At 65.5% G+C, this 24129-nt stretch overlaps 6 protein-coding genes across 7 annotated transcripts; 3 read left to right on the top strand and 3 right to left on the bottom strand.

Moving 5' to 3' along the window:
* Positions 1-14: 14 nt before the first annotated feature.
* Positions 15-3170, bottom strand: CHLRE_03g144031v5 (uncharacterized protein). The gene is made up of 7 exons (XM_043060365.1): positions 2960-3170; positions 2729-2855; positions 2367-2436; positions 1781-2167; positions 1528-1605; positions 911-1339; positions 15-728 (listed from the first exon to the last, which is right to left on the bottom strand). Exons 1-7 carry the CDS (start codon positions 3012-3014, stop codon positions 399-401), a joined length of 1476 nt encoding a protein of 491 aa, XP_042925494.1. The 5' UTR covers positions 3015-3170; the 3' UTR covers positions 15-398.
* A 100-nt stretch (positions 3171-3270) lies between these two features.
* Positions 3271-5602, top strand: CHLRE_03g144064v5 (uncharacterized protein). The gene is made up of 5 exons (XM_043060366.1): positions 3271-3527; positions 3802-3894; positions 4127-4177; positions 4419-4529; positions 4799-5602. Exons 1-5 carry the CDS (start codon positions 3390-3392, stop codon positions 4907-4909), a joined length of 504 nt encoding a protein of 167 aa, XP_042925495.1. The 5' UTR covers positions 3271-3389; the 3' UTR covers positions 4910-5602.
* A 170-nt stretch (positions 5603-5772) lies between these two features.
* Positions 5773-10980, bottom strand: CHLRE_03g144084v5 (uncharacterized protein). Its single transcript, XM_001695596.2, has 5 exons — positions 10791-10980; positions 7889-10557; positions 7540-7755; positions 7038-7323; positions 5773-6851 (listed from the first exon to the last, which is right to left on the bottom strand). The coding sequence occupies exons 2-5, from the start codon at positions 10318-10320 to the stop codon at positions 6615-6617; spliced, it is 3171 nt and encodes a 1056-aa protein (XP_001695648.2). The 5' UTR covers positions 10321-10557; positions 10791-10980; the 3' UTR covers positions 5773-6614.
* A 650-nt stretch (positions 10981-11630) lies between these two features.
* Positions 11631-14822, top strand: CHLRE_03g144104v5 (uncharacterized protein). The gene is made up of 3 exons (XM_043060367.1): positions 11631-12017; positions 12323-13880; positions 13981-14822. The coding sequence occupies exons 1-3, from the start codon at positions 11949-11951 to the stop codon at positions 13998-14000; spliced, it is 1647 nt and encodes a 548-aa protein (XP_042925496.1). The 5' UTR covers positions 11631-11948; the 3' UTR covers positions 14001-14822.
* Positions 14823-14870: 48 nt separating this feature from the next.
* On the top strand, positions 14871-18502 carry CHLRE_03g144124v5 (uncharacterized protein). Its single transcript, XM_043060368.1, has 5 exons — positions 14871-16092; positions 16253-16354; positions 16634-17374; positions 17758-17880; positions 18077-18502. The coding sequence occupies exons 1-5, from the start codon at positions 15010-15012 to the stop codon at positions 18422-18424; spliced, it is 2397 nt and encodes a 798-aa protein (XP_042925497.1). The 5' UTR covers positions 14871-15009; the 3' UTR covers positions 18425-18502.
* Positions 18503-18512: 10 nt separating this feature from the next.
* CHLRE_03g144144v5 (uncharacterized protein) lies at positions 18513-23780 on the bottom strand. 2 transcript variants are annotated; one of them, XM_043060369.1, is made up of 9 exons: positions 23521-23780; positions 22845-22886; positions 22339-22577; positions 21700-22130; positions 21333-21435; positions 20807-21070; positions 20572-20655; positions 20201-20311; positions 18513-19970 (listed from the first exon to the last, which is right to left on the bottom strand). In XM_043060369.1, exons 1-9 carry the CDS (start codon positions 23534-23536, stop codon positions 19707-19709), a joined length of 1554 nt encoding a protein of 517 aa, XP_042925498.1. In that variant the 5' UTR covers positions 23537-23780; the 3' UTR covers positions 18513-19706. The 2 variants fall into 2 exon arrangements, with proteins under 2 accessions (XP_042925498.1, XP_001695646.2); XM_001695594.2 differs by having other exon boundaries at positions 23509-23780.
* Positions 23781-24129: the final 349 nt, after the last annotated feature.

Below are 24129 nucleotides of genomic sequence, written 5' to 3' on the forward strand. Positions count from 1 at the left end.
GGGTGCGCACGCGTCGTCACAGACATGCGCCCCCACACCCGTGTCCACATGGAGCCGAGCCGGGCCCCCTGCCGTGCAGGTGCCCGCACGCTTTCAAACACATACTGCCATACACACACACGCACAAACACTCGCGCACAAACACAGCACTTGGAGGCAACGCTCGGGGACACGATCTCTGTGTGCCTCAGCCGCACACAGCCCACAGCAGTCGCACACACGCACACGCACACGTCCATGTCGGTGCGCTGCCTACATCGGCGCAGGGGTCGTCATGCTGTGGCGGCGCGCAGTCGGCGATGTTGTGGCGGTAGCTTGCAGAAACAGACAATGCAGGTACCACGGCGTACCGCAATGCAGATGCACACGTGTCAGTCACACACACGCCACGGTGCGGTTCACCAGCCGCGCGGGAAGCCCCCAGCGCCCCCACCGGCCCCACTGCCTCCACTGCTCCCGCTGCCGCCTCCCTGCAGCGAGTCCAGCAGCGGCCTCAGCTCCGCCAGCAGCTGTGCCAGCACCTCGCCCCCGCCAGCTCCCGCTTCATCCCCAACACCGCCTCCGCCGCCTCCCTCCTCCTCGCCGTCGTCATCCAACTGCCGCGCCTCCGCCTCCGCCTGCGCCCTCTCCCTGGCCGCTGCCGCGTGCGCCGCCTCCACCGCCGCCGTGAGCTGCTCCATGTCCACGCCGCACACCTCGTCCTCATCCATCCAGGACGGCCGGTACACCTGTGTGTGCGCCACACCAGCGGCGGAACACCAGCGGCGGCACAAGGGTTTGTCGCGGGTTCCTCGGGCTCGGGTCCTTCCTGCCGTTAAGTGAGAGCCCTCCAGGCCCCGGTGCCCCCGGGGGGGCCCCAAGCAGCCCCCGCATCACCCCCACCCCCCGGCAGGCCCGGTGTGGCGCTCACCTCGACACTCCACATCCATTTGGTGGCCCGTGCTGCGGCGGGTGCAGCCTCGGGCGCAGGCGCAGGCTGGGGCTCAGCGAGAGCTGCACCGGGTAGAGCGCTGCTGCTGCTGCTGCTGCCACTGCTGCCACTGCTGCTGCTGCCGCTGACACTGCTCTGTGCCTCGGCCCGGGGCGGGGGCTGCTGGCCGGGGCTGTCCACGGCGGCACCCCAGCCCCAGCCCGAGGGCCAGCTGCCCACGCCCCACCTGCTACTGCTGCCACCGCTGCCACTGCTGCTGCTGCTGCTATTGCCCCAGCCCCACACCTCCCCGCTGGCCGCAATGAGTGGCTCGCCCCTGCAGCTGTACTGCCGCCAGCGCTGCAGCCGCACCCGCAGCACCTCGTGTGTGGCGGCCTCGCGGCGCAGGGCGGCGGACAGTCGGGACAGCTGCGGGCGGCAGTGTGCGGGCAGGTGGCGGGGTGGTGGAGTGGGTCAGAAAGGAGGCAGTGACGCAGAACCCCGGATCTGGCACAGCCGGCTCACTGGCGGCTGGCAGTCCCCGCCATGCCAGCTGAACACACTCGCCTCTCAAAGCACCTTGCTGCGCCCTGAGGCCACCCACGGGCCTCCCTCACCTTGTCCGCCGCCCGGCCGCACATGGCGCTGTCGGCAGCCGCCCACTGCTCAGCATGCACCGCCTCAGCCTCCAGAGCCTGAGGGGTGGGGGGGACCAGGATGGCGGAGGCGGGCAGTGCAGAGCGGCGTCTGTGCACAGGGCTCCTTGGCGGCCTGTCAGTCCCTCCCCGGTCCTTACAAACACATGCAGGTGCACTCGGCTGCTCAGTGTGGAGCCACACGGGGCACCGCCGCCGTCGCCAGCACCCCCACCTGCAGCTCCCTCCGCCAGCCCTCCAGCCGGGTGGCCACGTACAGCTGCCGCCACGGCGCCACCGCCACGTCAGCTGCCCACACCACCGGACCCAGCAACCAGCGCCGAGCTAGGCCGCCCGCACCGGCAGCCCGGCCGCCACCGCCGCCGCCGCCGCCGCCACCGCCGCCACTGCATTGCTCCTGCCCGTGTCCCTGCAGGTGCTGCTGGTTTAGCGGCGGAGGGGTGGCAGGGGGCGGCTCCAGCGCCCCCAGCGCCGCCAGCTGCGCCTCAATGTCCCGCCGCCGGCCCGCCAGCCGCCGCCGGCAGTCGTCCGCCGCCCGGCTGCTGGCGGCCAGGTGGCAGCCCACACACTGGGCGTGGGAGCTGTAGAAACGGTACGACTCCTGGAGAGGGGTGTGAGCGCATACGGTGTGTTATGTTGTATGTGGCAGAGGTGGGCGTGTCAGGCTTTCACACATTCACACCGGTGCGCACTCATGCGCACACGCAACTTCATGCGAAGCCGCCTAGCTCCAGTTGCCCACATATGATTGAGCCGCCCCCCACCCCACCACCCCACCACCACCACCACCATCTCCCCACCTGCAGGTCCGCCAGTGTCTCGGCGCTGAGGGCCAGTCGCTGCTGGTAGTAGTGGATGAGGCTGGTGCGCCTGTTCACATGAGGGGGGGCAGGGCAGGGGGACAGGAGGGGGGCTGGGGTGACGCAGTCTGCGGCACAGACAGAGACGCGCACACACCAGTCGGCCACCGCTGCCCCGACCCTGCTTGCTCCCGGTCCCGACTCTCGAGTACCCTCGTCCCTCGCCCCAGCTTTGGACCACGGCAGACCCAGCTGTGGACCGCGGCAGACCCAGCTGTGGACCACGGCAGACTGCATTCACACAGTCCAACACCAGCACCTGCCTTCCTGCCCGCCGTGCGCCTCACCACCCCACGCCCCACCTCGTCCTCTCATCGAACCGCTCCATCATGTATGTCCCCGCCGCCACCAGCCCAATGGCCCCCAGGAACACGCCCGCCACGATGGCGCCCTCCCACGCCAGCAGCAGTGACACGGCGCGGGGCAGCTCTGCAGCTCAGGCAGGAGGCAGGGACCGAGGGGAGAGGTTGTGGGGGACTGCTGCGGCGGCAGGTCCAGCAGCCGAAAGCGGTGAGGGCGGCCTTCCGGCGCACCTGATGTGCGCTTCTTTCGTCGCCTGTAGCGTTGTGTGACCTCCTGAAAGCGCATTTTGATGTGATGGGCGACTACGGAGCCTGGATATCGAGGCCCCTTGTGCAAATCCATGTTTAGTCTCGGTATGCAGTGCTCCTCTTTCAAGCGTCAACTTGAAGACAGTATGTGTACAAACGCCTTGGTAGTACGCAGCTAAAGCAGCCAGGAGTATTTATGGAGCCCGGCGCGAAGCGATTTTGCGGGTGCAAGTGTATGAATCAATTTAAATGAGGCCGAGCCTCCTTGACCAGACAAAAGTAGGTATAATATTGCATCATAGATAATAGCATTACAAGTGTCCAGTCCCGTGCTTTCACGCGCGCAGCGACTGAGCCTTTCGTCATCGTCACTAGCGCAGATCACGAAGGGCAGCATAGTTTAGAAGTCAGAATGCAAGCAGCTCGCTTCCAGAATAGGGCATCGCCTGCCTGTGTGCGTGCGCGAGTCGCTGCGCGGAGAACGTGCGTCTTCCGTGCCTCACAGCAGTCAGATGCTAACGGAGCCCCTGCCACTTCCATTGAGGATCAGGTAAAAGAGAGGGGCGTGCCGAGATGACTTGACCTTCAGCCGATGTCTCGGCATCCCCGCACACATGCCGTGGGTGGTGCGTCCGGGGACGTGTCCGATCGAAGGGATGCTGGCTTGGCGTGCGACCTCTTCACGCGACTGGACCGCCGGGTTGAGGACGGGTGTAAGGGAGCCGGAGGACGGGGGGACACCGCGCAACACCATGGCGCCGTAGCGCACTCGTGTCACAGCCCCAGGCCCCCTGCCGGTGCTCACCCCTTCCGGCTGCGCGCAGCTGCCCATCGGCTGCGCCCGCTACTCGGTGTCTCTGAAGAAGCCACTGGGAATGGTGCTGGAGCAGGACGTCAAGTCGGGCAACATATTTGTGGTGGGTAGGGGACTGGGGGCGCCCTTAGCTTCGTGGCCGGGACCGGCCGGACGGAGGCGAGGCCTGACGGGGGCGAGGGTCCTCGTGCAGCCGGCTGAGGCCTGGGACATGCGGGTGTCGGTGCTGGACTGCTCGCGCCAGTGCCGTACCCAGTGCGTGTGGCCTTGCTTGACTGCGCTGCCCGCTGCCTGGTCGCTGCCGGGGGCCGGGCGCCTGGGTGGGGTTGGTGCAGGTCGAGGTGAAGGCGGGCGGCAGCGCGGCGCTAGACGGACGGATCAAGATGGTGAGTGGAGGGGCAGGGTAGGGACTGGGGGCAGGGCGGCGGTCGAGGACCGTGCCTTTGGAGCGTCACCGCCTTTAATCAATTCTGCCATCTCATGCCTCCGACCCATGCACAACACCGTGTTGACGTGACCATGTTCACACGTAAGACCGTCGGCTTCCCGCACGCATAACCCTCCCCCCTACCTCTCCCCCCCGTAAATTTCGCTTCTTCTTAATTGATCATGAACGTAACACCCCAGGGTGACCAGCTCATTGCCACCAGTGGCGTCATTTACACCTCGGAGTCGGACTACGGCGGCGCAACGGTCAAGGGCGGGCAGAAGCTGGTGCGGCTGAGGGTGCAGGGCGAGGTGAGTCGGCGGGAAGAGGGCGGTCAGGCGCGGTGGCGGACATGGGTGACGAAGACTGGGCGCTATGTGGGTGAGAGAGTCCCTGGCGGGTGGGGGTTGGGGCCCACACGTAACTGAAGTCGCGGCTGCGACTGCGTGTTGCCGCCTGTCAAGTGAAGCAGGTGCATAACTGAAATCCTTTCTCCTTCCGAGGCCTTGCTACAGGTAGGATCCCTCTCGCGTCCCCATGAGTTATGAATGCAGCCCCGCTCCCACCCCACTCGCCACAGACGTTCAAGACGGTATCTGCCGCCATCGGCTCGCACCCGGGCCACATCCCCGTCACGCTGGAGTTCCAGCGCTGCGACGGCACCAACCTGCTGCCGGGGGAAGACCAGTGAGGCAGTGAGCCAATGAGGCAATGAGGCAGTGAGGCGGCCGCGCCGTACGGCGGAGGTGGTGGTGGAGGCGGAGAAGGAGGAGGAAGAGGAGGAGGAGGAGGAGGAGGAGGAGGAGGAGGCAGAGGAGGTGGCGGCAGCAGGCCGCCGGTGTGTTCGGGCGGGCGACCGGTAAACTCAACTCATGCGGTTACGCGTGTAACCAAGCTGGGGCACATGAGCCACAGCTGCATGCAACATCTGTGCACGCGAAGATATTGTGACGGTTTCAACACTCATGGCGCTGGTAGTTGCTTGTTGCCGTGATCAGGGACCTGAGAGCGGTCAGTATCGGATCTCGGCTTAAAAACTGTGACGTGCGTAATTGCGTGTTGTAGTGCGACTTGAGCGTTGTGAAACGGCGCCTTGATGTGTTTTCTTGTGTCATTACGTGGCGTCCGGGACACATGGACCGCGATTTGCTGTCATGCTGAGGTGGCACGTGAATGACGGTGTGGCCAGAGCCAAGGAGCACCTCCATGGGGGGGGGTGCGGAGACTGTGAGAACGTGCGGCAGCAGTCTCGGCAACTGAGTTTCAACGCCACCCTGCGAGACCGGTCCACTTGCAAACCTCATACGAGTATCAGCGGAGCCAATCGCAGCCAGTTACCGCCTGTCAATCACAAGCCGGAGCCATTTGTCAGAACACGCTTGTTTTGTGGTGGGTTGAGCCACCGGAGCGCAGCAATTCAGTGGGGAGAGGGCCCCCAGAAGCTTCCTTGTCCGTGCATGCGGCGTGCATGGCTGAGTCCCTGCTGGCTTTGGTGTTGTTCCCGCGCTCGATCGACCTGTCATAGCCCCCCACCCAGGCACAAGGCACAGTCTTCTCTTCCGTCAGTTACACAAAAAAGTATGGGCGCGACACCTCATTGGCAGCTCCAGCCTGGTAAACTCCGCGTTGCCCACGCCACGGTACTTGCCCGGCGGCACGGCCGGGAAACGCCAGCGCGTGCAACCGAGGGCCAGCGCTCGCAGAAGCCGGGCATGACAAAGCGCACACCAACGATGGTGTCATTGAATGCCTTACTGCAGATGTTGTGCAGCCGGTCGCCAGCCTTGGAGTGCAGCACCCAGCGCTAATGGTTTTCCCTCCCAAGGGGAAAGTGGGCAGCGCCCAAGCCACGTTGGTGCGTCTCTAAGGCCGCAAGCATCTACCTCATCTCCCGGCCATAGCCGGGGTCTGTTTGTATAGGCACCGCCCGCCATGTGTCCAGCCACGTCTCGCTGTCAAGCACAAGCACAGCAATAAATCATACCACACACTGTGCCATGCAAAACTCGCCAGCGAAGACTGCGAACCAGGCACCAGCCGGGCCTTAATCTGCGCATTGGCACCGCCGATTGGGCGGCGTCGTGCTCTCCTCCTCCACGCGGCCTTGCCCCGCTACGAACCGACCGACAACAACCGCACATGAATGGACAGTCACACTTCAACTGGTCTCAATGTCAGTGCAATACGAGATTAGGTCCGCCACCATCATCGTCACTGCGAGTCCCGAGTCACTTTCCAGTCGTGACAGTCAGGAGCCGAGAGGTAGTAGCTTGTGGTAATGGCCACATGGGCCCTGATGCGTACGCACCGCTTGAGCCGCTCACTGCAGGTCACCTTCAAATGCATTGTGCATAACACAAACCGCCACATCCTGGCAATTACCTAAGCTAAACTCGTCAGCGTCCGGCGCCGCAGTCCAGGTGCTTGAAGGTGTGTGTGTACAGGTAGGCGGGCACCGCCACCAGCTGCAGCACCAGCACGCTCGCCGCCACGCCGTGCACGCCCCAGGTCAGCACGCGGTGCCGCTGCCAGAATGAGTACAGCTGGCGGCCGGGCGGCGTGTCGGGCAGCGGCAGGTGCGACTCCAGGCCCAGCCCGGACAGCAGCTGGGTCACCTTGGCGGCGCGCCGGGCCTGTGTGGTGTGGGTACCGGGCGATGTGGCGGTATGTGGGTGGGTGACACGAGGTATTGATTACGTCAAGACGCCACCTACAGCCACTGGGCCACAGCCCGCGGACAGCACATCAAACGACTACAATTTTGCAGCCCCGCCACCTCGCCCCTGCACTCCCAAGGCGCCACACACCCCTCCTCCCACCTTGAAGTCTGGCAGCAGCAGCCAGGCCATGAGCAGCCCCGCCACGAAGCCGCCCGCGTGGCTGGCGTGGCTGACCGCCCCCGCCGAGCCACTGCGGGAGTGGTCCGCCAGCTGAAGCGCCAGCATGAAGCCCACCACCAGGCCCATGCCCGCCAGCCGCAGCCACAGCAGCGGTATGGACTCCCAGTTCAGGCCGGCGTCTGCGGTGTAGGCGCCCAGCAGCCCGAACACAGCCCCACTGGCGCCCACCACCAGCGTGCAGGGGTCCTCCAGCCAGGAAGACACCCTGGGAGGGTGGGTGGGAGGAGGAGGAATGAGGTGAGGGGATGAGGGGAGGATCCAGGGACGGTAGGGGAGGTAAGGTGTGTATACCTCTGCCCGAGCTAGATGAAAAGTAGGCAAACCCGTCGGCGAGTGTGGAGGACGAAGCATGCACAGTACAAGACACGCATATAGCGCGTCACATACACACACACACGCACACACACATACACGTACTCACATGTTGCCTGCGATGCCCGCCACGAAGAACACGGGCAGCACCCTCCAGCAGCCGTACAGCGACTCCAGGTAGGTGGCCAGCACCAGCAGCAGCGCCGTGTTGGACACCAGGTGCAGCGCCGACTGGTGCAGCAGCAGGCCGGTCAGCCAGCGCCACCACTGGCCCGCAGCCAGGTCGGGGCAGTAGCGGCCGCCCCAGGCGCGCAGGTAGGCGAACCTGGAGTGCAAGCGCGGGAGCAGAGGCGGTCAGTAATCCGTACTCGGCAGGCGGGGCATCGGGTGCACTGAGGGGGCGGAGGCAGTACATCTCTGTATAACGCGTGCGCATCCTCACAGCCTCACAGCCTCACCCGAAGGTGCGCGCGGAGTTGGGCCGCCAGAAGGCCAGCCAGTCCCACAGCGCGTCCGGACCCCAGTTGTGGCTGTAGGGGTCGTTGTAGGCCGCCACGTTGAGGGAGCTGGTGGTGGCGGCGCTGGCGGTGCTGCTGCCGGCGGTGCCCATGTTGGGGACGGCGGTGAGGTTGCCGATGAAGGCAGTGGTCATGTTGACGCCGGCGCCGGACGACGGCTCGCCCAGAGCCACAGAGCTGCCGGCGGCGGTGCCGGCGGGGGGCGGCGGCGGCGGTGGCGCCAGCGCCTCTGCCGGTCCCGCCACGTCAATCGGCCTCAGGAACTCCCACTGGCCCGCCATGAAGTAGAAGGCTGTGAGCAGCACCGCCAGCAGCGCCAGGGTGCCCAGCAGCCAGTAGCCGGGCCGCGGCGAGGCGGTGGAGTGGGCCAGGTCCTTCCAGCTGCGGATGTGCTTCATGCGGTGCCGGCCCAGGTGCGAGCGCAGCCGCCGCCGCACCTCGGCAGGCAGCGCGCACTGCCCCGCGTCACCGCCGCCACCGCCCGCGCCGCCGTCGCCGTCGTCCGCCGCTGCGCCGCCGCCGCTGGTCTCGTCCAGGTCTGTGCCGCCGCCGCCACTGGTGCCCAGCCGCCGCCGCGGCGCCCCACTAGCCAGCAGGGTAGCCACCACATCCACTCCGTCGACACCGGGCTCGGGGGCAGGCACACCCGCCGCCAGCACCACACCCGGCACCACCGGGCCACCAGCAGCGGCAGCGGCTGCCGCGGCCCCGGCCGAGCCCGCTGACAGGAGCAGTATGGGCACCCCCACCGCGGCGGCCGCGGCAGTGCTGGCGCCACCCGCCGCCGCCGAGGTCCTCAGGGTCGCCAGCTCCACCCCACTGGGGCTGACGGGGCGCCCCAGCGATGGCTCCGGCTCCAGCACACTCACGCTCACCTCCACACGGCTGCCCATGGGGCGCAGCGGCGCAGGTGGGGCGGCGTAGGCTGTCGCGGCCCCCGCCGGCACCTCGGCCATGCCGGCAGCTGCGGCGGCGTTGGCAGTGACTGGTGACACACCTGGTGTCAGAGCGCCGGTGCCCGCCTCTGCCGCCACTGCGGCTGCTGCTGCCGCTGCCGTGCTCGCCGCCACAGCGGCACCGAAGACACTGCCGGTGGTAGGCTGCTTGTTGGGGCCGTGCCCGCTGGGCCCACCCACGACCCCGCTACCGCCAGCTCTCCCGCCACCGCCGCTTCCGCTGCCGCCTGATGTCGCGGCCTGGTCGTGTGTGCCGGCCTCCACGTCATCCACTGTGGTGCGGGTCACACGCGAGGTGGAGGAGGCGGCAGCGGCGGCAGACAGGCCCACAGCGGCAGTGGGCGGCGGCGGCAGGTGGGTGCTGCTGGCGGACGAGGGGCCGGCCGGCATGGCGCCGGGGCCCACTGGCGCGGCGCCGCCCGAGGAGGCCGAGTGCGGGGGCGGCAGCGGCACGTGCGCGGGCAGGTGCGGCGGCCAGCCTGGGGAGGACAGCCGCTGGTGGGGGGAGGGTGACGCCTGGCCGTGGCAGCTGGCGGCGGCTGCGGCGGCGGCGTCGACTGCCGCCGTAGCGGGGCTGGGGCTGGGTCCCCCGACCGGAAGTGACATGTAGCTGGGCGTGCCTGGGGCGGTGGGCGTGAGGCCGCCTGGGGACGCCGCGGCGCCGCCTGCCGACAGGGCGGGCGTGGAGTGTAGGTAGTAGCACGTCGGGTCCGGGTAGGGCGGCAGCGGGGGCGCCGAGGGTAGGCCGCTTGCTGCTGCCGCAATGTTGTGGCTCGACCGCGCCGCGTGTAGCGGTGGGTGTGGGTGCGGGTGCGCTGCCTGAAGGCTGTGTGCGATTGCCCCGGCAGCGGTACTGCAGCCGCCAGACCCACCGGCTGCGCCGCCGGTGCTAGCTGCATGATGGTGATGGAAGTGGTGCTGTTGCTGGTGCCGCTGTACGCCTGGCGACGGGGGCTGCAGTTGAGCAGCACTAGGCCGGACGGGGCTAGGCGGCCGTCGCAGCTGCGCGGGTGTCGCGCCGCCTACGCTTGGGGCTGCAGAGGGCGAAGCATAGGCAGAGGCGGAAGACGACTCCCACTCACTGCCGCTGCCGCCACCGCTGCCGCCACCGCTGCCGCCACCGCTGCCACCAGCGACGCGGCTGCTGCAGGCCATCCCGCATGCCCCGCTGAGTGCGGAGGATGCGGCGCGGGAGGGCGGAGCCGAGGGGGCCGGCGAGGCGGCGCCGCCACTGCACTCCCACGTGGACGGCGGCGGCGTGCAGCGCCCAGCAGCGGCGGCGCCTGAGGTGCCGGCACCGGTGTTCATGGCAGTGATGGCACCGGGAGGTGCTTGTTGCCCAGCCCCCGTGTAGAAGGGGGACGCCCCCGGCGGCCTCAGGCCCGTGCCGTGGGGCTGGGGCGGTGGCGGCGGCATTGCCCGCGAGCGAGCCCCTGCGCGCTGTTTACGCGCGCCGAGGCCAAACCCTTATTATGAACGCTGGCACGATCCAGCACTGGTGTTGCAGTCAGACACAGCGGGACTATATTTGGCCCGTCGGTGCCGGGCCTCTCAGGGCTCGGAGGAGACGAAGAGCCCTGCGCCCAAACGTCCAGTTGCTTGGACAACCGTTCCGCTCTGACAACTTGACCCCAGGGGGGTTTCTCCTGCTCTCTGCTCGGGCGGGGAGCAACAGAGGAAGGGGTTGATGCGGAGACTGGCGGAGTTGCCGGGCGCAACCACGAGGAGGCGGGGTGAAGCCGTCCGTCGACACTGACAGGCGACTACCCTCGGACAAGCCATTGCAATCCCTAACGACCATTCTCCCCCCTATGATTACAATTCAGACCCAGAGCACGCCGGCCCTGGCCCTGTCTCCCCTCTAGGAGTTATTTCATGGCACTCACTTTCTCCAGGCTTTGAGCCCACAAGCTTGCGCCTTGTGCTGCTGAGTCCGCTAATTGAAATGATTGGTACAGCGACTCGCGGTGGTCGTGCAGCAGGCTCGGCAATTTCGGGGCTCGCTAAAGAAACAAAGCAGAGAAACCCAGAGGCCCTGGTTCCCGGTTGTGCAGACAGATTGTGTAGTCTGCACAGCTCGGGGTCAGCAAACAAGTTGCGCGAACACTGCGATATACTGTCCGGGCTGGATCCAGGCCCGATCCACGCCATGGCTTCCGCGAGCGCGAGTAACTCCTGACCCCTGCTATACAGCATCCGCGGCATTTTCAGGTTCTCCTGGTCTCGGGTTTAGCGGGGCCCTCGGGCTCCCCCCCGCGCCCTCAGCCCCTCACCCTTGTGAAGCTCCCCTTCCCTGGCCGCATACATCTCTGGCAATCCTGTGCCAGCCTGCGCAGGCTAGGGCGTGAGTTAAAGCTTTAGTCCCCCCAAACACACAATATGAAGCAGCTGCCAGCGCGTGACTGCCACTGAAAGCATGGAGAAGTATGCTGGAGCATGCGGGTACGCGCGCCAGCAATGTCCATGGATAAACCCCCCACACCCCCAAGCACGCCCAAGCATGGTCATCCCCTCGAGAACATCGCCCCAGTATGCGTCAAAGTGCCACATATTAACAGGGAGTGACCGTGTAGGAGTTCAAGTGTCATTGGAAGTGCTTCTGCGTAGAAAAAGTACAAGAGGGACCCCGACAAGGCGCCGGGTTGGCCCTGCTCGCGAAGGCTGTCTTCGGGCACGCTTGCGGTTAGCCTGCCTGTACACAGTATACTCCCTCCCTGCCTCTGATAATAACCCCAAGGCACAGCCAAAGTTATTGCCCACAGCAAGCATATACATTGCCATAAAGGAACTGAGTTGCCAAGGAGTTGACGGAAATTGCCCGCTACAGCGGTATTGAGCGGTTGCGGTTTGTGGGCATGTGCGACGCCATAATTATAAGCAGTTTAGTATTGAACTCCATATATGCATGCCTGATAGCACCTGCCATCGCTGACAGGACTTTGCGAAGCCAGCTGGCACAGAGCACAGACCGAGCTGCCCCGCGCGGGGCCCTTTACATTGTTGTGACTTGGTCCTTTACACATTTACACCGGTACTGTGCGCAAATGCCGTTGCACCGGCGCGCTCCCTCGACGACCGACCTTCCACCGCGGTCCCCCGCGCTGCCGTCACTGGTAAGCAGCTCAGCAGCGGGATGTCCTGTATGACGCGATGGGATTAAGGCTACGCCATCTTGCAGTAATGCGCGAGTGCCAGTCGCGCAAGCACCCGCCCGTTCATTTCCAATTCTCAGCCCCGCAGCCTCGCCCTGACGCGGTGCACGCCCAGTTATGGTTGCTCAAAATTAGGCAAACGAACGGAAAGATAGGATTAAGCAGTAGAAACGGGCTCGACCAGTTTCCAGCGACTAGGGTCGCACTGGCCGGCCGTTCGCCGCTTGCTTGTGCCGCTTACCCCTCCCTTGATGTCACCATTGCAGTACGGGCTGAGGACGCCGCCGACATGCCCGACGTCGCCGCTCATGGGCCTGGGGCTGGGCTACGGCTCCACCTCTGGCGGTGCCGGCGCGCTGGGCGGTGCTAGCACGCCCCTAGCGAGCAGCGGCACCAGCACTCCAGTCCGGGGCGCGTCACGCTGCGTGTCCACGGCCGCGCTGCCTCTGGACGTGCTGCCGCCGCCCTCCACCCACGTCCTCTCAAACTTGGTTGGCGCCGTTTACGAGGCCAACTTCACGGCGGCACAGTGCTACTCCGCCTACCCCGGCCGTGCGCCCCAGCCGGGCCTGGCCCGCCTGCCGCCTGCTCCGCCGCTGGTGGGCGGTGTGGTGGACGCCAGCTCCGCCAACCTCAATGCCGCGGCCGCCACCCCGGAGGCCGCCGCGGCCGGCATCCCCATGGCCACGGCGCCCTCCATGGCGCAAGGGCGCTTCAAGCCCATGGGCGTGTCGGGCGGGGGCGCCGCCGGCCTGTCCGGCAGCGGGGTTGTACTGAACGACATTGACGACCTCAACTTCGGCCTCGCCACCTGCCTGGCCACACCCATGGACCCGGGGCCCGGCCTGGAGCGGCGGCTGGCGCCCATCCCTGCCACCACCACCACCGCCACCGCGGCCCGCAACGCCGCCGTGAAGCTGCACAGCGCCAACGACATCCTCAACGACGCCTCCCGCTACGGCGACTGGGTGCGGCGCACGCGGCGGCGGCGCAAGCTGGAAATCATGCAGGGGGCGCTGGCGGAGCTGAGCGGCGCGGGCGGCGGCGGCAGTCCGGTGCTGGGCCGCCTCATTGACGACACGCTTCTGCCCAGCACCACCACCACCATGTCCACGTCTGGAGGGGGCAGCAGGCAGAGCGGAGACGGCCGGCCACGCAACAGCCGCGGCGGAGGCGGAGGTGGCGCGGCGTCGGCTTCTGTGGGGCGCAAGAGCCGCGGCGGTGCCCTGGTCCCCACGGGCTCTGTGCCGTTGGTCGCCGCTACTGCCGCCGCCACTGCCCTGGCCGCAGCACCTCCCGCTCCGGACCCAGCTCCTGCTGCAGGCGCCAGCACCAGCAGTGCTGGTGCCGGTTCTGACAGCTCGCCCTCACGCAATGCCGGCGCGGGCGCAGCCGTCGCTGCCGCCGCCGCCGCCGGCCACGTGGCAGTGCACCGGCCGCAGGTGATGGTAGCGGCGTTCAGTGCGGTGGTGGAGATGGGCGAACAGGAGTGGGAGTTGGCGGAGCAGCAGGAGGCGGCGGCGGGGGCTGCGGGCATGTCGTCTGGGGGCAGGCGCTCGAGCTGGCCGGGGCAGCCGCAGCAGGCCCAGACCGGAGCTGAGGCTGGGGCCGGCAGTGCGGATGAGGCGGTGTGGGCCTCGTCCTCGGGCCCGCTGGGCTCGTCCCCGGCCGAGGGCCTGAACGCAGCTATGGAGGCGCCTGAGGAGCAGCCGCATGACGCCGCCTGGGGGAAGGATGATGACGGTTATGATGATGACGGCAGCTACTATGAGGATGAGGATGACGACGTGTTTGGCGATCACAGCTTCCTTGGCTTCAGGGACGGTGAGTGGGGGCAATATGGGCAGGTTTGTGGGCGCACAGGAGTGCATAACCCTGGGGGCGACTCGGAACTTATAGCGACCTTGCAAACCTCCTCCCACAGATATGGCGCTGCTTGGATGATGAGCAAAGACTTGTGGCGCCCCACAAGGGCGGCTACATTGTGGGGTGGCCCTTGAGAGTGGCCTGCCATGCGGCGATGACGAGCGAGACGACAACGACACTCCACTTACAGGCCGACACCAGGTGCCGCAAGGCACCGGGTTGTCTCTCAAAAGTATCAGCTTGGCTTGAGAAGACTAAGACGTGACCTCAGTGCTTCATGTGTGTTCTAATGGTGTTATCGCATGATGGGCCAGAACGGACGTAGGCGTGTGGGTTACGTGGGGCAGAGCAGGTGATCATTAAGAAGCCTAAGCAGTTATAGGCCCAAATGCGCCAGTGAGCAGGTGGCCGAGGGGGGTTAGTTAGCAGGTGATTAACAGAGCACAGGGGAGGGGAGGGGAGTGCGTAGCCGGCGGTGGCTGCAATTAATAACCCGTCATCTCGGGACATGATATCTTTTATAATTCTTTTCTCACACATATACAATGTATTATAGTCATGCTGTGAGTTCGCGTGAGTTGGAGGTCGGTTTAGGGTCTTCGCATACTTCTCGTGCACATATCTGAACAGGTCACGTACTTACATCGGTGCACATGCATGAGCTTGTAATCAGGCGCCCTCTTTCTCACGCGTGTCCGTGAAAGTCGCCTTCCATGGGTTAGCGGCGGCAATTGTCGCCAGCGGGTGCACGGGCACAATTCAACTAGCTGATAAGCAGAGTTTTACGCTCATAAGCATCGTGTCGCGAAGGACGCTAGCTGGTGCCTGGAGGCGCGTGGTTGGCGGTATGGCGCTCACTGCGGGTACGCAGCTGCGCTCCTCTTGGTGGGGACCTCCACCCCTACACCCCAGCCCGACGTCTCGCACGTGGCCCTTTCCGTCACTCGGGTCAGCCGCTTCAGACACAGCGCCTACCTCTCCTGCGAGGGGCACCGGTGCCTGTGTTCAGGGGCTGGCAGGTACCCGCAGCAGCCTCCTCGCATGGGTCCCTGCCTCAGCCAGCGGTCGGGTCCGCGACATGAGCATCATGGCTGCGGGGAGGAGCGGTGGCAGTGGCGGTGGCGACCGCAGTAGACCCGACGCCCGTGAGCGCACTCCCGGGGGAGCCGGCGGTGGTGGCGGCAGGGGCGCTGGGGGCAAGGGCAAAGCTCCTGGCAAAGACGTGGGCGCAGCTAGGAGGGCAGACCGCGACAGGAGTGACACCTTCCGGTCTGGGGTGCTGGCAGGTGGCATGCGGGCTCCGTCCCTACCAGCAGCCCGCAGGGCTCCGCCCCAGACGGCCGGGCCTGGAGCCGGCAGCGGTGCGGCGGGGGAATCAGGGCTGCCGCCGCCACACCCGCCACCACCCCAGACCGCCGCGTCGCAGGAAGTCACTTGGGCAACTGCTCGCTCCCAGTCGCCGGATCAGCTGCCGCCGGTTCATGGTGCGCTGCTGCGTGTGGTTGGGCCGCTGGAGGCCGCGGGCTGGGCGTACTGGGCCGTGCGGCGGACCGCGGCTTGGCTGCAGGGCGCCCACGTGCCCCTGCAGCACAGCCACCACCAGCAGCAGCAGCAGCAGCAGCAGCAGAACCAGCAGCAGCAGGCAGTATCTGACGTGCCTGGTGGCTCATGGCCGCAGGGGCTGCCGCAGGCGGTTGCAGGTGGTGTGTCGGGCTCCTCAGCTGGGGAGGCTGTGGAGCTGGAGCTGGAGCTGCAGTGGGACCAGCTGGCAGCCGCACACGAGCTGTTTGCACGACCCGGCTCCGGCTGGGTTGCCTCGCCGATACAGCAGCAGCCAGCACTGGGCCGCGCCGAGTTCAGTCTGGCGGCGGCGGCGCAGCCACAGCCAGGGCCGGCCGGGGAGCGGGGGGCCGCAGAGCCGGCGGCGCCGGCGGTGACAGTGGTGTTGGGCTGCACCTACAACACGGTGCTGAGAGCCAACCCCGCCCGAGTGCAGGTAGCGGCCGCTCCGCCCCAGCAGCTGCAGCTGCAGCAGCAGCAGCAGCAGCAACAAGCAGGCGGCACCTCCGCCGCCACCTCCAGCTCCACGGAGTCGGGCGGGCTGCTGCGGGTGCTGGTGGGCCCGCAGGCGGAGGCGGGCGGCGCAGCGGGGCAGCGGCGGCAGCACCTGGTGAGGCGGGCGCCCAGGGTGCGCGCATGAGGCGGCCAGTGGCACGGGAGGGAGGTGCAGGGTGCTGTGGGCGGTGCGGCGCGACTGTCGCACTGTCACTGACAAGATATGGACGAAACGGAAATGCGGTATGATGGAAACAATGTGCCCGCTTCCGCAGGTGTGGGTCCAGTCGCTGTACAGTGTGGGTGTGGACGCGGAGCGGGCGGGCGACACGCAGCTGGCGGCGGCGGTGGCGGACACACTGCGCCGCATGCAGCGGGTGAGGGAGGGGCACAGGCGGAGGGGGGGAGGGCTGGAGGGGTGGCTGGAGGGTGGCGGCTGGGGCCTAGAGAGCGGCATGGGGGCTGCTGCATGTCGGGTTGCAGGGGCCGGCGGGAGTCGGCCATGTCGCCTTCGCCTTGGGCCTGGTGCGCCCAGGGGAGGGCCTCACATGGCCAAAGCAGGCTTACGCGGTCCCGGCCTCCCTCCCCCGGGTCCCCACACTGTTCACGCCGCCTTTCATTGACTGCTGGGCCCCCCTCCCTCGTGTCTCACTCAGGAGTTGTCGGCCCACAACTCGGCCGCCTGGGGCCGCGACACGGCCTTTGACGCCTGGTGCGCCCGCTTCGGCCCACCCGAGGAGGCGGCGGCGCGGCTGTTGCGAGACCCCGGCCGCTGCCTGGGGCCCCTGCTGCCCTACCTCCTGCAGCTAGGACCCCGCACCCCGGCCGCACCACGAGATGTTGCTGCCGCCGCCACTGCCACTGCCACTGCTCCTGAGTCGTCAGCCCACCCAGGCGCGCTGCCGCTGACGCTGCCGCTGCGCGGCCTGACAGCGGCCAACCTGTGCGGCAGCCACGGGCACAAGGCTGTGGCTCTGGCGGCCCTGGGTGCGGCCCACGTGACAGTGGTGGATGTGTCGGCGGGCAATGCCGCATACGCCACGCGGCTGGCGGCGGCGGCGGGGCTGCAGGTGGTGGCGGTGAAGGCGGCCGCTGATGGGGGCAGTGGGGGTGGTGGGGGCAGTGGGGGTGCCGTTGGTGCTGGAGCTGCTGGTGCTGGCGGCGACACTCTCACTGGGGCAGGCGCTGGTGGGGGCGGTGGCGGGGGTGAGCTCAGGTACCTGCTGGCGGACCTGGCCGAGTGCGCGCCGCAGCCACAGCAGCCGCGCACTGGGGCCGGGGGCGGCGGGGGCAGCGGCAGTGGCAGTGGCGACCCCGGCGGGGGTGGCGGCGCGCTGCTGTACGACCGGCAGTACGACCTGGTGCTGATGGAGCTGGGCGTGCTGCACTACTTCCTGGTGGGTGGGTGGGGGGAAGTCATGTGCCCCTCACGTGTGGGGCAGGGGTTGTTGCCACCATTCATGGTAAGCGTCCACAGACACGAAGACGCATGCCAAGACATGCAGGGGAGGGGGCAGGGGAGGGGCACGGGCAGGGCCAGGGGAGGGACGGGGCAGGGGCGTAGGTAGGGGCCGTTTAGGTGGGCACGAGGGAAGGGCTTACAGTTACAGGCAGCCACGGCCAGGGCACGGCAATGCGCTGGCTGGCATGGGGCGCGCCCAGGAGCGTGTGGATGGCGGAATGACAGGAAGCCCCTGTGTTGACCTGGGCTTGGGTACGGCTACCATCACCGCAACCCGCCCCCGCATGCATACACACGTACTCACCCCCCCCTGCACAGGACCTGCGGGCCCTGATGCGGCACACGGTGGCCCCGCTGCTGCGGCCGGGCGGGCGGCTGGTGCTGCGGGAGTTCCACCCCGTCTCCACAAAGCTCATCACCTCGAGGGGCAAGAAACACAAGGTGAGTCGGGGGTAGGATAGCGGCCTACCCGATTGCAACAGAAACAGCCGGCGGTAAGAGCGCCGTTTGCTCAAACCCATGTCGGAATCGATCCACGCTCAATGCCCGGAATCCCTAAGAGTAAGAGCCAATGAGCGCATTCCTGGCTGCTCCCTTGCCCCGTCCACCCCTTGCTGCATCCCCCCCCCTCATGCAGGTGACCGGCGACTATTTCTCCACTCAGCCACTGGCGCCCATGGATGTGGCCTACAGCAAATACGAGGAGGCAGCGGCGGCAGCAGGGGCGGGGCTGGGGGCGGCGGAAGGGGACGAGGGCGGTGGCAGCGGTCCCGGCGGGGGAGGTGGTGGTGGTGGTGTGGGCGGTGCTCGGGCGCGAGTGCTGCTGCGGCGCTGGGGGCTAGGCGAGGTGGTGAGTGCGGTGTGTGGCGGCAGTGGCGGGCGGCTGGCGCTGGTGTGTGTGGACGAGGAGGGGGGCGCGCGGCTGGACGACTGCGGCCTGCCCAAGCTGTTCACACTGGTGGCGGAGCGGACACAGCTGCCGTAGCGGGGCGGGGGCTGTGGCACTGTGGGTGGACTGGTGGCGGGCCATGCAGCATCGTGTTTATGAGGCCGAACACAGAGACGCGCGTGACCAGCCTGTTGTAAGATTTCACGTTCAATACCGTACACGTGGCTCTCCATACAGTCCACAGCACTAGGCCCGCATGTTGTATTGGCGGCTGCGGCCAGTCCCGCTCATGCCGCTCATCTGGTCTCATCTGCTGGCCTTGCGTACTGGTACATCACAGCTGCGCGCCCTGTCGCCACGTCCTGCCTGCGGCCTCGCCTCCGTCCCTGGTCCGTCCTGGCGCTGCCTACCGCACTGCCACCAGCCCACCTCCCCCCAACCAACTCTGGTGGAACACGGTACATCTGGACTGCTGTCATGATTGACACGTCGTGTATTGCACACGCACGTCCTGATCACACGCCTCCAAGCTCCAATTCGCCACTTCGCGCTGCACATTTATTTCAAAATAAAGCGATGCTGGTCCAGTCTGCCGTGCTTCAATGTGTATGCATGGAGATGTTGGCTTGCATCTTGTGTACAAAACTGACTACGTCCCTGGATGCAGCACCAGCCAAGGTCGCCACCGTCATCTAGCGTGCGGGGTGCCGTCTACACGACTCGGTTGAGCCTCACGAGGCCCGTTCGTGGTACAGGTCCCGACCATCCATCTGTGACGCCTACACGTCCGCCTCATCCTCCGCGCCGCGGGCCGGGCCGCACTCGTGCTCATGGTGCTTCTCCTTCTCGCTGGCACGCGGGAAACAGATCTGGCAGCGCTGCACGCCATGCTGGCACATGGCGCCCAGGGAACAAAGCCCGGAACCATGGCGCAAACACAGTTGATGTGGGCCAGCCTGGGGTGCGGATCTAATACCAAACAGAAGAATCGACGCGGTAGGGGTGGCAACCCACCAGACCCTGCCCCCTTCGCTGCATCCTCCTAACACAGGCACGCAGCACAGCGCGTCAATGAATGCCGCGCCGCCGGCTCCCAGCCGCCGTAGGCCGCGAGCTGCAGCCGCCGCAGCACCACCAGCAGTAGAGGGGACGGTACCGGCGTCTGCAGGTGCTGACGCCGTCCCCGGCACCTGCTGCCCGAACACCGCAGCAGCCGCCACTGGCACCGCTGGTGCCGCCAGGGCTGAGGGCGCCCGCAATAACACTCCATCGGGGTGGGTGGCCGCGGCCGTGGGCTCGGCCGCACGCCTTCTTGCTGTCTGGCGACGGGCCCGGCCGCCCGACGCCTTGTGAGCCGCCGTTGTACAGCACGCGGCGTTCACATCCGTCCCATGTAACGCGGCTGGACGACGGTGGCACGCCCCAGCAGCCGCCTGCCCAAATGCAGCGAGATTGGGCGCACGGGCCCCGCGTGAGGCTGCAACTGCGCCCTGGGCGTTGCTGTGGCCGATGCGCCCGGGGCCTTGCTGCGCCTGGGCATTGGGCTGTCGTATGACTTAGTCACCAACTCGCTGATACGATTTTCCGGCGCTCCGTAGCACTCCCCGGTCACGAACAGCTCTTCGGACTCCGTGGTGACCGCCTGAGCAGCAGGGAGTAGTGGCGAACAGGTAGCGAGTATGTTTTGTGTAGGGCGGCAGTACACGTTAGCGTCCTCTAGTCTCGAACGGTCCTGTCTCCTTTATCCCAGAAACCTTCTGATTCTGTGTCGCATGCGTTGCAAACCGACTGACACCCAGCAGCAGGTGGCTGGTGAGTATGCGCTATTCTGGGTGTACATGGGCATGTGTTGGGTGTACACATCTGCAGCACCTGAGCGAGCAGTGGGTAGTCCAGGTACAGCTTTCCCTCGCGCTCTGTGGCGAAGCTGGCCAGCAGCAACTTGAACGCCAACGGGAGCTTGGCCGGCTCCACTCCAGCCATCTGCAGTTGGTTGTTTTTGGTGACTGAGGGGCTCCGCGCGTAGAGCAAACAAAGGTCGATCAGAACTTAGGGTGCAATGGGACATGCGACCAGCGCACTTTAAAGCCAGAAAGGCAACTCATTTTCCTTGGGAGGAGGGTTCTAAACTGTGAGCCGACCCTACTCCGACTTCGCCATGCGCTGATAGGACAGCAAGCAAAGTGCCATGCTACAAAGCAGCACCACAATCGTACACAGCCATACATATGCACCGTACGTACCGGGTCCAGCAGCTCACGCAGAAGTAGCAAGTGTGCAGCAGGCTGGCCCAGCATGTGCAGCGCCATGCGCAGGTCCGCCAGCACCTGAACACGGATCACATGCGGCAATGGATGGGGGGCTGCTAGTCGAACCGTCTGGCGCCATCTGCCGTTCATCGTGCAAGAAGCACACTCCTTCACAGCCAGCGCCTGACCATGCTTTGTAACCATTCCCATTTTCAGGAGTGCATCCCACCTCGGGAATGAGCTTTTGCGTCATGGTTTGATCGACCAGCTCCGCAGCTGTGCTAGCCGTGCGGCTGTACCTCCACTCCTGGCACAAGTAGGCAAGCGTGGCGATCTGCGGCGGCGACCGCCAGACCAGGTCGTTCGGCAGCGGCGGATCCCAGTTCGCGGCCTGGGCTTTGAGCTGCTTCCAAGCGACTTGCAGCACGTCCGTGGACACCGTGGGGCTCAGGTTGAGTCGGCGGTGGTGCATGCTCAGGGGCCAACCGTTGGTCTGCGGCCATGCACAGCAGAGAGGTGTTACCGCGCTAGGCTCTACAGAAGCTACAGTCATGGGTGACAGGATGGTGGGGCGTGAGAAGCTGAGTGGGGGGTTGCGGCTGGGTGGCGATGAGGCAGGCAGGAAGCTAAGGAGCTAAGGGGTCCGTCCAAAGGCGGTGTGGCTTGCGGACGGACAGGCAAGGTAGGGTGACACTGAAGGGCTCTGGAATAGCACCAGAGCCTCGGGTTCTGGGACTGCAACGCCAACTGCTCACCGGGGTGTCTGCAACGTTGGCCCATAGCGTCGCCATGGAGCTGCTGCCTGTGACGGCCCAGGCGACCCAGTGGGGGCTGTGCAGCAGGAGTTCCTTGAGGATGCTGCAGTTGAGGCAAGGAAAGTGGTGCACGTTTCAGCTCCATTGTGTCGGGCGGATGCTGTGGGTGTGAGCGCGGACGGCTGCCCCTTGTGCAATAAGCTTCTGTCGTGCAATTGAACCTCGCCGCCATCTCCCCGTACGTAGTGCCTTCTGCCCCTCGTGTGAAGCGCCGTCTGGGCGTGTTTCACTGGCCATGGCCCCTCATCCTCCCACGCCCATGCAATCAGGCGACATGGTTAGGGAAACATTGTGCGTGCCGACTTACCGCCGCATGTGCAGCACCGCGTCCACGTCCAGGGTTGAGCCGCGCGGCGGACATTTGTCCGACACGGGCCGCGCCATCAGGTAAAAGCTCTCCGCCTGGTCGATCAGCAGGAAGTTCAGACGGTCCCGTGGCAGGCGCCGCATGAAGTCCTGAATGCCGTCCGCCATGGCACCCGCGGAGGAGTCGCTGGGTACGGGCGTGATGGCGGCAGCAAAGAGCTGCTGGTCGGCTGCGCTCTGCTTGAGTCTAAGGAGGACGCCCTTAAGGAAGCCACCGCAGCCACTGCTGCGGTCGCAGCCCAAGCAGTCCACGCGCAGGAAGTTGGGCTCTGAAAGCACCGCGCCGGCGTGCTGCCGGCCGCTGCCGGCGCTGCAGTAGTACGTGTTAGCCACCGCAGGCAGGACCTCGTTGAGCATGTAGGACTTGCCGTTCTGCACAACGGGCGCAAGATGTACACAAGCCGGTTAGGTAAACGAGCATTATTCCGCTTAGTCGCTCATCTGTGTGTCCTTCAACAGTGCACAAGGCTTCATGCATAGTTCATCTACCGCGCCCAACCTTCCCCTCCAGGCCCTGTTGCATGTGGGTGATACAAGCGGCACCTAGCGGCACACGATGCCCTGCAACGTTATATCCCACCTTGACCAGACCGTTGATGAACAGCGGCAAGATGGGTTCGCCCTCACGGTGCAGTTCGTCGGCGAGGCGCAGCCAATCCTGCAGCTCATCTGTCTGCCTGCCCTCGGGGTCCAGGAAGAACCTGCTGTTCACGCCAGGACTTGCGGCAGCTGCAGCGCTGTTGGTGTCCATGGGCTCAAAGAAGAACAGGTCCTGGTTCTGCGGGTCTTGCCGGAGCCGCAGCTTGCGAGCTGCCAGGCCTGCACGAGGATGGCATGCCCACAAGGCGCAAACACCTCAACAACGGGCCACTGTCGCCTAGTTGCCATGCATGCAGCAGGATCACAACACAACAAAAAAAGCAGGAACGAAGGGGTGCAAAGCAGCAGCGATTGACGAAGCAACCTCCAGCTGAATCGAGCTGAAGTTTCATGCAGCCAGCTGTGCGGGATATTGCTGGAACCTAGCCTAGTTGCTGCAGCTAAACTGCAGCAGGTAGGGAAAGCCCATCAACACAACCCACTCACCAGCTCCTGCTGCGCTCCCCACCCCCAGGCCAGCCGCCGAGCCTGCAGTACATGGCAGCGGCCGTGGGACATACGCGTGCAGGTTGGGAACCGCTGCACGTTCCAGGCGCACAAAGCGAAACATGATGCATCTGGAACACAACGGGACTGTGAATCTAACCTCGCTCCACTAAGCTTGCCAACGTGTCAGATTCACAGTCCGACTTGTCCCAGCTGCTGCTGTACGGGCCTTGCCGTGCGGCGGGTCTTCGCGGCGGATAGGGGGCTTCCCTGACGTCAAACAGGTCTCCCCTGAATTTCCCACGTGCTCAGTCCCTCCATATGTAATGCTAGCTTGCTGGTTGAATACTCCGCCCGCCTGGGGTCGAAATAGGCGGGTTTTAGCAGCCCAGCCAGCAGAGCGGCACGGTCAAGCCAAAGTGCTCAGTGGACTAAACATAATCTATACATAAACAATATGTGCCCCAGGGCAAAATGCGATGCTCGTGATTCGCAACCGGAGTCCCTTGAGCAGCCGTTTCCGCAGTGTTTGATCATTGCCATGAATATGAATGACTACATACCTCTACATATAGCTGTTAGAAAGTCTCTCTGGGGGCTAAAAGTGCAGTATCCTCTCAATACCCAGGCTCACTCCTCAGCAAAACCCTCCATGGCCACATACCAAGCTTCTCACGTAGCAAAAGCTCCATTTTGAGCAAGAGCACTGTCTCCCGGTAATACATCCGGTCCTCGGCATCCTTGGCTGACTCCGCTTGGGCCGACACCACATTTAGTTCCTTTTGTAGCTTCTCCTGTTCCTCCATGTACCAGGACCGCTCACGCTCTGAGGTAGCTTGGCTCGACTGGTCTCGGTCACGATGGAGTCTAGTTGCGGACCGCCATGTAAGCTTCGCTTTCTGACTGCTTCTACTATCTAGTATACTAAGTAGTATGTGAAGCCTTATGCTAGCTAGGTGTCAGCAGGTAGCCTGCGACCAGTGCACGCCGGGCCCCGGCTTCCGCCGGGCCCCGGCTTCCATCTCGTACGGCGTATCTTCCCTCGCCAGCTAGCAAGCAGCGAGCGCACCAAAGCACGTAGCTAGCACCTGCCTAGCATAAGCCTAGCAAGCACCCGCACGCGCTCGTCGCTCAAATGGACCTTGCAACATCTGTAAGTCGCGCACAATTCGCCATCCTAGAAGCATCAAGTCTGCATACTGAGCGCAATTGAATGCCCTAGAGCCTAAGACGGCTGGGGCACACACGCACATGAAGCGGTGGCGGCGGTACGGTGGCGAGGGGT

This window comes from Chlamydomonas reinhardtii, chromosome 3 (assembly GCF_000002595.2).
Source record: "Chlamydomonas reinhardtii strain CC-503 cw92 mt+ chromosome 3, whole genome shotgun sequence".
NCBI lineage: Eukaryota > Viridiplantae > Chlorophyta > Chlorophyceae > Chlamydomonadales > Chlamydomonadaceae > Chlamydomonas > Chlamydomonas reinhardtii.

Excerpts from the sequence above, each read along its gene's own strand:
- CHLRE_03g144124v5 (XM_043060368.1), top strand. The coding sequence starts at position 15,010 with ATGGCTGCGGGGAGGAGCGGTGGCAGTGGCGGTGGCGACCGCAGTAGA. Across the intron at positions 16,093-16,252 it reads GGCAGCGGCGGCAGCACCTG|GTGTGGGTCCAGTCGCTGTA; the intron begins GTGAGGCGGGCG and ends CCGCTTCCGCAG. Across the intron at positions 16,355-16,633 it reads CACTGCGCCGCATGCAGCGG|GAGTTGTCGGCCCACAACTC; the intron begins GTGAGGGAGGGG and ends TGTCTCACTCAG.
- CHLRE_03g144144v5 (XM_001695594.2), bottom strand. The coding sequence starts at position 23,536 with ATGGAGCTTTTGCTACGTGAGAAGCTTG. Across the intron at positions 21,436-21,699 it reads GCGGTGCTGCACATGCGGCG|CATCCTCAAGGAACTCCTGC; the intron begins GTAAGTCGGCAC and ends CCTCAACTGCAG. Across the intron at positions 20,312-20,571 it reads TGCGTGAGCTGCTGGACCCG|ATGGCTGGAGTGGAGCCGGC; the intron begins GTACGTACGGTG and ends AACCAACTGCAG.
- CHLRE_03g144084v5 (XM_001695596.2), bottom strand. The coding sequence starts at position 10,320 with ATGCCGCCGCCACCGCCCCAGCCCCACGGCACGGGCCTGAGGCCGCCG. Across the intron at positions 7,756-7,888 it reads AACTCCGCGCGCACCTTCGG|GTTCGCCTACCTGCGCGCCT; the intron begins GTGAGGCTGTGA and ends CTTGCACTCCAG. Across the intron at positions 7,324-7,539 it reads GCGGGCATCGCAGGCAACAT|GGTGTCTTCCTGGCTGGAGG; the intron begins GTGAGTACGTGT and ends CCACCCTCCCAG.
- CHLRE_03g144064v5 (XM_043060366.1), top strand. The coding sequence starts at position 3,390 with ATGCAAGCAGCTCGCTTCCAGAATAGGGCATCGCCTGCCTGTGTGCGT. Across the intron at positions 4,178-4,418 it reads TAGACGGACGGATCAAGATG|GGTGACCAGCTCATTGCCAC; the intron begins GTGAGTGGAGGG and ends GTAACACCCCAG. Across the intron at positions 4,530-4,798 it reads GGCTGAGGGTGCAGGGCGAG|ACGTTCAAGACGGTATCTGC; the intron begins GTGAGTCGGCGG and ends CACTCGCCACAG.
- CHLRE_03g144104v5 (XM_043060367.1), top strand. The coding sequence starts at position 11,949 with ATGCCGTTGCACCGGCGCGCTCCCTCGACGACCGACCTTCCACCGCGG. Across the intron at positions 12,018-12,322 it reads CCCCCGCGCTGCCGTCACTG|TACGGGCTGAGGACGCCGCC; the intron begins GTAAGCAGCTCA and ends TCACCATTGCAG. Across the intron at positions 13,881-13,980 it reads CTTCCTTGGCTTCAGGGACG|ATATGGCGCTGCTTGGATGA; the intron begins GTGAGTGGGGGC and ends CTCCTCCCACAG.
- CHLRE_03g144031v5 (XM_043060365.1), bottom strand. The coding sequence starts at position 3,014 with ATGCGCTTTCAGGAGGTCACACAACGCTACAGGCGACGAAAGAAGCGC. Across the intron at positions 2,168-2,366 it reads AGACACTGGCGGACCTGCAG|GAGTCGTACCGTTTCTACAG; the intron begins GTGGGGAGATGG and ends ACCCCTCTCCAG. Across the intron at positions 1,340-1,527 it reads GCGGCCGGGCGGCGGACAAG|CTGTCCCGACTGTCCGCCGC; the intron begins GTGAGGGAGGCC and ends TGCCGCCCGCAG.